The following is a 10,033-nucleotide window of genomic DNA, read 5'->3' as shown; positions in this document are numbered from 1 at the left end:
GGGATTGCCGGATTTTTTTTGCTGTGTACCCGGAGCCACCAAAGGCAAATCCATGCTGGGGGCTGTGTCCCTGCTGCTCCGGGCAGAATCCAGCCCCAGGTTCCCCTCGGACAAGCCAAGGGCATTAGATGACACCAGACACTGGTCCAGAGCATGGCTGGAAGAATGCTCCGCTCTCACCATCACCATCCTCCCTGGGATGAAGGCACAGGCAGCCCATACCCCGCTGGGGCAGAGGCTGGGGGACAGGACAGCATCCTCCTGCCTGCCCCATGGAAATCGTGTTACCCAGCACCTCCAGCCCTGTCATGCCCGGAGAGCCTCAGGGGGACACCCCAATGGGGACAAGCGTGGAGGTCCAGCCCAGTGCACTGCTGGGGTTTCTGCTTTCCTCTGTGCCTCTTTCCTTCCGTGCAGATGAGGAACTGGAGCACAGCCCAGTGCGGGTGGGCACGGCACATGGGAGGTCCCACAGTGACTCATGCCCTTGGGAGCAGCTGGGCTTTGGGACAGGACCCTTGCGGGGACACCCTGCCTTTCCTGGGGGGTCAGGGGAAGCCCCAGCACCACTTTGTGTGCCCCAGTTGCATTTCAGGCAAAACCATCATGACCTTGATGGGTTAGGACTGCCCAGAGCCGCAGCCTGGAGAAGCCACTTGTCTCCCCGCACAGCTCGGGAGCTCCGGAGAGCAGCTCAGCATCTCCCTCTAACGATGTTCCTCACCCGCAGCCCGACACCCAGCAGCTCCCAGGGATGCTGCCTCGAGGGCTCTGGGAACAGCTTTTCTTGGGGATTTCAGGGGGAGAGATTAAAAACGTTTGGGTGCAATCACAGTTTTTGCTAGTCGTGGGCAAACCACTTGTTTTCAGCTCCTCTTCCACACCCGTGGAAATCTTCCAGCTCTTCACTGGGGAGCAGTGTCGCTGAGATGGGACAAGGATGGGAGATGGATGACATTGGGCTGATGCTGTCCCATGCCAGCAAACAACTCCACTGCCTTAATCCTGCTCACAGCCCCCTGATATCCTTTCCCATTTAGCACAGCTCGTTAGCCAGAGTAATGACTCTCACAGATGAGCTTTGGAGACGTTTGCTTTGCCATGAGCCATCACCTGCGCTGGAGTGGTAACTACAACCCCAAATCCTCACGGCAGCTTCTTAATTCTCATTTCTGCAGCTGTTTTGTGGACCTGGGAGGGGATTTAAATACCAAGAAACCTCCAGGCTGAGGCTTGTTCCTGCAGGGACCCCTGTCCCCATGGAGGTGCTTGTCCCAGGGAGTTTAGGGCTGTGGACACGTCCTGAGCATCCCCAGGAAGGGCTGGGGGACTAAACCCACGACGCACATTCAGGCATGGGAAGAGTCAGAAGACCAGCAAGTTAAAATAACAGTCTCTCATTTTATTACCAGCAGAGGAGCAGGCGGGTGGGTCCCTGGCCAGGGGGGCCACCACGACCTGCCCCACACCCCTGCCAGTGCCCCAAGGGCTCTGCGGTGCTGTTGTTTTGGGACCTCCCAGCTGCCCTGCCCTCATCAACAGAGGGGGATGATGGGGAGGTGACAGCATCCACTCGGTCCCCAAAGCCTTGGTTGCTCCTTACCTGCCTGCACGAGTGGTCTGTGGCTGCAGACAGGGGCTTTGGGTGCTGGGAGGGGCTGTAGCAGTAAATAAGCCGGGTCATCGGGGTGGCGCCAGGGTTTGGTGGCACCATCACCAGCCCCCAGGGCAGGAGGTCGGGATGAACATCAGCAAATGCCCAGAGGAGCAGAGCTCTGCAAAGAGCTGGTGAGACCCCAGAGGGCACCGGAGGAAGCACGACTGGGCACCAGAGGGGACCTGGCACCCAGGAGCCCCCGTCCTCACCCAGGCAGCCCCCGGCACCAGCACCCCCGGCTGCTGCCACCCAGCCCCACATCAGCTCCTCGGCTGCCTGCAAATGCGGTGGGATGAAGGACGAGCTCCTGGCACAGCTCCCTGAGGCCATGACACCCTCCTGGCGTATCCAGCCTGCTGCTGCTCCCGGATTTTCCAGCTCCAATGACTCAGCTCCCTTCTTAACTCACCAAGTGGAGCTTGGTGCTGGTGACTTGGCCCCACTTTTGATTTTTTATTTGGTGGGTCAAGTCATGTTGTTTGCTACTGATAACGTTACCTCCTAGGACACTGGAAGACAGCCCAGTCCGAAGAGAAAATTAAATCTCCCTAAATAAGCTCCGAGGTACGGACATGAGCTGCCAGGTGCTGGGATGCTGCCCATATGTATAAGGCTTTACCTTCCCGTGCGTGGCTCTGAGCCATCCCGGGAATAACCGCGCTGGATTTGTCCACAATGCTGAGCCCTGCCTATCATTGCCTCTTTTTTTCCATCTCTTTCCCTGTGAACTGTCAGGCTCAGGTGGGCAAAAGTTCATCTGTCCCAGAGGCCATTTTGCTAATTTTCCTCCAGCCAAGAGCCATGTCTGCTGGAGGAAACCTCCCATCTCTGCACAGAAATGTAGTCATACAAAAAGAAAGAGAGAGAAGAAGTGGGAGAGAAGTCCCGGTGTGGCTGGGAAGCTGTCTCTTCGTATTCTGAGCGCGTGGTTCAGGTCTCATATCGGCGAGGCACAGCCCATCCCAGAGGTGCTCGGTTCACAGTGTTGGTACAATCTGCCAAACAGACGGATCAGCTAGGAGACATTTCCAAAAGAGGCTGGAACAAGGTGGGAGAGGAAGGAATAAACGGCCTGCAGGGTGGTTCGTTCCAGCTCACCCGCTGCCAGCCCTGGAGAATCCTGTCCCTTCCATGCAAAATGCCACTAATGCATTTTGTGCTGTGCACAGCCCTCTGGCCCCACGCACCACAACCCATCCGTTGCATTACAATCTGTGCACCACAACCCATCCCTGTGCACCACAACCTGTGCACCATAACTGATCCCTGTGCACCACCACCCATCCCTGTGCACCGTAACTGATCCCTGTGCATCATAACCTGTGCACCATAAGCCACCCCTGTGCACCACAACCTGTGGACCTCAGCCCATCCTTGTGCACAATCTGTGCACCACAGCTCATCCAAGTGTACCACAACCCCTTCCCGTTCACCCCACCCTGTCCTCCACATGCCATCCCACCCACAGCATGGGCTGTACTTGCACCAGCAACATAGTTTGGTGCCTCTGGCTTTGGTGGCTACCCAGACACTCCTCTCCCATCCAGACGGTGGCAAGAGGGACACAACCTCCCCGGGGTTTGGCTCCGCAGCCCCTCTCCCCACTCGGCCTCCTGCCAGCCCTACCTTGGCTGAGCAGCTGCAGGTTCCGGACCTCCTCGCGCACCTGGAGCTGCAGGACCTGCTGCAGAACCTCCTGCCGCTGTGCCTCGTGCACGATGCCCATGCGCTGCAGCTTCTCCCCGTTCAGCCGCAGCAGCGCCCGACCTGCAAACGCAGTGTTGCTCAGTGCCCGGTGTGGCAAATGTGTAACTCAGACAGGAGCCCATCTTCACGCAAAAATGAAGAGGGGGAAAGGGAAGAAATCCTAAAATGCTGTTTCACCACCCGGACCCACAGGGATGGGGGAGCCTCAAAGGTGGCCCCACTTTTGGAGGGTGGCAGCTCAAGATCCCCAGCCTCAGGACAGGTACCGGCTTCAGCAATCACGTCACCCAGCCCCGCAGGCTGGAGCTTTCCATTTCTCCACTCCACCTCCCATATCAGGAGATGTTTTGTCCGAGCGCACGGTCCCCGCATGGGCTGGCCATCCCGGGGGAATGGGGGTACCCATCAAAATGCATTAGCGTTGCCACCACTGTCCCCAGAGAGCCACTCTCCTCCAGTCCGCGGGCTATTAGAGATTTACAACCAGATTTCGTTCTTATTTCCCAGGGTCCATTTGCTAATGCTGCCTTTGTTTCCTCTACAAGGGCTGGCTGAGCTCTTGCATTAGGGTTTGCATCCCTCCCGGGCAGCTCCTGCGCTCCCTTCCCCGTCACGTTTTCCTGGCCCTGGCTGAGCTCTGCCCAGCCATGCACGTCACGGTCAGACTGGGACAATGCTCGTATGTAGATGTCAAAGCCACTGTCCTCAGAGGGCAAAAGGGGAGGGAGCAGGTCCCAGACTCCTCCAAGGACTTGGCTGGGAGTTGGATTAAGACCTGGACAAAGACATTTGCAACTTGGATGCCAGCTGGGCAGAAATTTTTCCTCTTCTGCAAAAATCTTTAAAACACTATAAAAAGATTCTTATTATATTAATCTAGGTGAGGAGAAGACTCTCCCCCATCTTATAAACCACAACCTCCCCAGGGCAATTTATGCTCATTTTAAAGAACATCCAGCCTGTCCTGGAGCTCATCCCAGTGGCAGATGCCTCCTGCCCATTCAGGGTGGGTGTCCCCAAGCCCTGGGAGTGGCTCCCACCCCAGTGGCATCTTCGTGGGGAGAGGGGACAGAAACTGGGGTACATCTGCCTTCCAAACCATGACCCTCCAAACAGCTACTTCCCAGCAGCACATGCTAACAGTAATTAGTCCCGGTGATTAGTGGGGGTGATCCCTGTACCTGTGATGGCATGGTGGGCAAACGCCTCAACGTAGATGAGATAGTTGTGCGGACAGTGCTTCTTCAGCCATTTGCACACATCCTGCTGGCTCCAGAGCACCACCGGCTTGGCCAGGCAGCCCAGTGTGGGGCTGGTGTGGTAGATGCCATAGTGGTCACAGCCGCGGCCCTGGGGGAGCAAGAGGTAGGGGGGTAAGTGGGGTTCAACCCTTCCAGGAGGAAAATGCCACGGGATGTCAGCCCATGGGGATGTTGGGGGGATGCTGGACTGTGGTGACACTGGCAGTGTTCAACTTTGTACCCTCGGGAACCTCTGGGCTCACCCCGAAACAGCAGCATCAGAGGAGGTGGTGAGGGAGGTGGGGGGAACGGGCATGAGGGTCCAATTTGTGGGCCCTGCCCTACACAGACCCCACACCCAGAAGCCCCCCAGCCCTCCTGCTGCAGACAAGAGCCCTGGTCTCTGTCCCTTATGTGTGTCCCAGCCCAGCAGGGCATCATATGGGCTCATGAAACACCCTGGGGGTCTTCAGGGACCCCCTTGTTGCCAGGCAGAGAAGGGACAATCTCTCAGTGGGTATGGAGCCAACAAGGTCCCCAGGGGGCAGTGGGTACTGGTGCAAAGCCAATCCCAATCAGAATTCTGTGCAAAGCCATCCCCACCAGATATTCAGTACTGGCACAAAGCCATCCTTGACAGAATTTGGTACTGGTGCAAAGCCATCCCCACCAGAAATCCCTGGGAAGCAGCACCCAGGCACATGGCAAAAGAAGCAGCTGATGCGGGAACGTACCAGCATGGGAAAGGTTGACAGTGCTTGGACTGTGCTATGCCAGTGTCAACCTCCATGTGCGAACATTGGCTAATTAAGCATGCCTAATAGAGCAGCAGAGATAATTAGTGTGACAGAGACACCAGACATCCTGTGGTTATTGAAACTAGTGGCACATCCCTGCGAGATGCCAGAGAGGAGGCAGCGCAGGGCAACGGCGTCCAGGGCGTCGCTCACCACGCCGAGTCCAGCCAGCCTCGCAGGGGCTGCTGTTTCCCCCGGGGGAGATTTTGGGCTCGGAAAGGGACTTTTCCTCAAGCAGAGCTCCCCTGTGGCAGCTGGGGACATTGGAGTGAGAGGGAAGAAGGTAAAGGTGGGAGGCCACAAATTAATAACCAAGGAGTACATCTCCAAAGCAGATGGAAAATGTGATAGACGATGTGCACTATTTGGTTTCCCAACCAAACCCTCACCTTTAGGGGAACCCCCAGCAGCTGCCCGGCCCCCCCACATACATCCCCAGTGCCGCCTGCCCTCAGGAGCAGCTCCAGCCTGTGCCGGTCGCTGGGCTCCTTCACACTTGGCTGAGCGAGCCGTGGGGAGGAGGAGGCGATTTGCTCTGGGTTCACTAACGGGCAATGATGAGAAGCGGAGGGGCTGGGGGAAATAGCAGCGAGCTTCCCGTGAGCTTCCTGCGAGCTTCCTGCAGCTATTACCCAACTAACCCTCCGAGGCATGGGCGAGGAGGTGACAACCTGCATTTTCCCTGGGCAAGCTCACATTCGCCCATCAGACACAGCCCCATGCTGGGGACTCATCTCAGCATCCCAAAGCCCGTGCTGCTGGCTTGGGGCACGTTGTCCCCTGTGGCGAAGCCACCCCGGTGGGTCCCCAAGCGAGCCCCTGCACTCCTCGGGAGGGCAGGGGAGGTGTAATGAATCACAGGCTCGTTTTCCAGCCGGCTGAGCTGCGCTGTCGCTCTGATAAACTCTCAGCCGTGAATATCGAGCGCCGGTGTAGAGGAGAGCAGGCAGGAGGGCTCAGGGATGCTCCATGGGGAGGCAGAAGGCGGCTGGGGGGAGCTGGGCGGGGGAGCCATCCCTGTGAGCTGCATGGAGCAACTCCCGTCATCTCCTTTCTCTTGGCATTTTTCCTCCTTATGGCAAAATTAAAGCCTTTCTTGCCCCTAAACGCCCCTGGGAGGCTGGATGTGCTGCCTCTGATCACCGCTCCCAGGACGGGTGGGAAGCACCAGGAACCGCTCACCAGGGAGATGCTCCTTTCCATGGCCGTGCAGAGGCAAATGGCTGGAAACCTTCAGCTCACAGCCTCATGAATAAGTTCAGAATTTTAGGAGGTGAATGGTCTGAACCTGGCTAAGACATACCCATACACTTGGAGACTTTAAGGCATTACAAGGAATTTGGCACTGGCACATTTACTGTGAAATTGTCTCAAGTCGCAGCTCTAGGTGTGGAGGGGAGGGGATGCACAGAGCTCACCCTAGCCTCATTATAATAATTATTATATTTATATATGTCACTATAATTAAATGCCCAGTAATCACTAGGGCTTGTAGCAAAATGGGATCTGAAGGCCTGGTCCTGCAGAGAAAGAGGAGACACTCCTGCGGGGAATAGGTGGGATGGGGTGGGACATGAGGAGCCACATTGCCCCGGCCATCCCCAGGAGGTCTGGGGGAGCCCAGTAGGTACCTGCGAGCCCTCAGTGCCCGGCTGCCGCAGGAGCTTGACGGTGCGGCCACCATCGGGCCGCTGGCTGCGGCCGTCATGCCAGGTGAGGCTGCTGCCCGGGTTCCTCTGCAGGCGGTAGTTGAGGTTTTCAGCCGAGACCGTGTGCTCCAGGAGGCTGCGGCAGAAGCTGAAGTGAGCAGCGGCAGCTGCGGAGGGAAGGGGCGTGAGACATGGCCACAGTTCCCCTCCACCCCATGCTCAGGCACGCAAAAATGTCTTTTCTACCCCACAGGACTTGCTGAGCTCGGCACTGTCAAAATCTCCCCTCTCCACCTTCCCTTCCCATTGCCAGGGAGAAGATCCATCCGCCCAAGAACCCACCAGCTGGTGTCTATAAGATATTTGCCCAGACAAACCCCCACAAGTGATGCTTGTCGTGACACCCACCCAGTAGCCATGGGGACTGTGTGGTGACAACCTCCTGCTTGTCACTGCCGGCAGGGGACAAAGGGGATGAGCCACTTTCCATGGACCAGGCTGACATTAAACTGCCACCACAGAGGAATGAGGAGAAAATAAAGCCCACATGAGCAGCCCAATGGAGAAAGGGATGCAGGCTGGTGTGTGTCCCCCCAGCACAGCCTGTGGCTGCTCGGGGGCGGTTGTGCAAACCTGCACACCCGAATGATGGCCAAACACCTGCCAGTCCATCTCTGGTGGCCCAAAGAGATCCATTTACCTACAATAAAGGCTTTTTGTCCTTCACCCCGTGTGTTTTAACACTGTCACGGTGTTCAGCGAGGATGCAAACCTTTCCTTTGGAAGGGGCTGAAGTGACCTGCCTGCTGTGGGAGGAGGAGGGGGGGTATTAGGGGCTCAGGCACCCGTCTGCTCCGGATAAAGGCCAACCGGCTTGAGATAAGCAGCGCTGATCCGCAGGAGCAAAGCCCAGAGCATCCCCCAGCTAACCTGCTCCCTCGAAACCACCAAAAGTGGAGCAGGAACCGACAGAGATCCACTTCCAGGGATAACCCACCCCTGGGATAACTCACCCCTGGGATAACCCTCCCCAGGAGAGCAGAAGGGCTGGAGAAAACTCACTGCAACTCATTTTCATGATTAGTGGGTTTTAAGAGAGAAGAGGTTTCAAAGATCTCTCTCAAACACACCATCACAGAAGAGGAGACAAACCAGCCAAAAGAAGTCAAAATGGAGCAGTAAATGGTTGTTAATGTATTTGTGTATCCCAGACTCTGCAGACCACATCACACTACCTTGCTCCTTAAACACACCCAGTGATAAGCGTTGCCATGGGGAAACTGAGGCAGGAGAGGCGAGGGGTTTTACAGGACACAAGGGAGATCCACAGAGGGGCTCGGTGTCAAGCAGGGCTTGTGGGGTGCTCTCGGTGCCTGTCACAGGTGATGGACATGTTTCTGATGGCTTCCTACAGCCTCAGACACCCCAGACCTGACGGGTGAGGACGGCAGTAGGTTGTGCTCCCTCCAGCCAAGGACGCCCAAGATGCTCCCGTCTGTCTCGTCCCCCAGCACCCCAAACCCTAGCCCTGCTGTAGCCGTGCTGGGTTACCCCCAGCTGAGAACTGCCCATCCTGCTGGGCACTGGGGACAGATATGGGAACAGGGCTCTGGCCGTAATTAGCACCTACATCCACAGGGGATATAGAGCATCTGGATGTGTTGTCCACGCTCCTCCAGGAAACACGGCTCAAGGCAAGAGAGCCAGAACGAGAGCAGATAGGAGAGAAGGGGGAAAGAGGAAGGGAAAAGCAAGCGAGAAGACAGGCAGGGCTGGGAACACTGGTGGCATCACTCCTGTCAGGGCAGACAGCAGCTGTCCTGGAGCCCCAAACCCCTGTCAGCCCCACCAGCAGCTCCTCGGCAGCCTCCTGCTCCCCAGCCCTCAGTCCTCACGGCCCCATCACCCGGGAGGACCAGGTGCGGGTGAGGACAAGGGGTGCTGAGCCAGGGAAGGAAACGGTGGGGGCACGTGAGCCCCACAGCAGGGACACAGGGGTGGTCTTGGACATGGCGTGGCCTCTCCTTCCCGTGCCCTGCACAGGAGCAGCCACAGCAACACCATGAGAACCCGGCTGCCCTCCATCCCCTCCACTCCTCTTTCTGCCGAGACAGTGGCTGTGACTGCCAGCCGAGGATGCACATGCAGCATCTCCCACCCCCTCTGCCAGCCCTGCAGCCCCCCAGTCCTGCCCTGCAGCCCCCCGGCCGTGCACTGCAGCCCCCCTCACCTGGCTCGGGTGCACCCTGCGAGCTGCGGATGGTGGAGACGCAGCAGAGGGATGGCCGGCCCTGCTGCATCTCGGCGGGAGGAGGGATGCGTGCGAGCGCTCGGCAGCACCGGCTGTCACCAGCGTGGCTCCATCCCTGCCTCCCCTCATACCTCGTCCACACCTGACTGATTCCCCCGATCGCCTCCCTCCCGCTGCCAAGATACGCTGCCTGCGCACTCACCCTGGCTCTGGCGTCGGGCAGCCCCCAGCCGGCCTTGCACAGGGAGAGGGGGTGGATTACACCCTCTTGCCGTCACCCCGTGGGCGTTTGATCCGGAGAGATGCTTGGTGTTTTCCCCGCGAGCTCCCACCTAATCCTGCGGCAGGACCAGCTGGCACGGGGAGGGACAGAGAGCCTGGTGGGGGGTGTCGTGGGGGATGACAGACCCGCTGGGCATCAGAGTGCCCTGGGGCTGAGTGGAGCCTGGCAGCAGTGGGATCACTAAAGGCTGTTTGGGATGCAGGAGGAAAAGAGAAGAGGGAACGGGGCGATGAGCACCCTTCCTGGGGCTTAGCAGAGTCTGCTCCAGCACCTGGCTGAAGCTGTTGTAGTTGCGGCAATGTTGGGGTGCAGGCAGAGCAGGGGTGCCCACAGCTGGCAGTGTGGGTCGGTGAGCAAACGCTGTGCTGGGCACAGGGAACGACACCTTGAAACGGGGCTGCAGGAACCTTGGGGCCAGCTGAGCCCCAGCTCAGGCAGAGAGGAGAGA

General features: G+C 58.0%; 1 protein-coding gene across 1 annotated transcript; it reads right to left on the bottom strand.

The window, feature by feature from the left end:
- Positions 1–2,587: 2,587 nt before the first annotated feature.
- SAMD10 (sterile alpha motif domain containing 10) lies at positions 2,588–9,431 on the bottom strand (the record flags this gene model as incomplete). The annotated part of the gene is given in 6 exon segments (XM_080354490.1): positions 2,588–2,652; positions 3,284–3,424; positions 4,546–4,714; positions 7,034–7,218; positions 9,282–9,372; positions 9,375–9,431. Coding segments are annotated over 6 exon segments (708 nt in total).
- Between the last annotated feature and the right edge of the window lie 602 nt (positions 9,432–10,033).

The sequence above is a fragment of the Nesoenas mayeri genome, assembly GCF_963082525.1.
Source record: "Nesoenas mayeri genome assembly, chromosome: 16".
NCBI classification, from domain to species: Eukaryota; Metazoa; Chordata; class Aves; order Columbiformes; family Columbidae; genus Nesoenas; species Nesoenas mayeri.
This window is presented reverse-complemented; position numbering and strand designations above follow the sequence as displayed.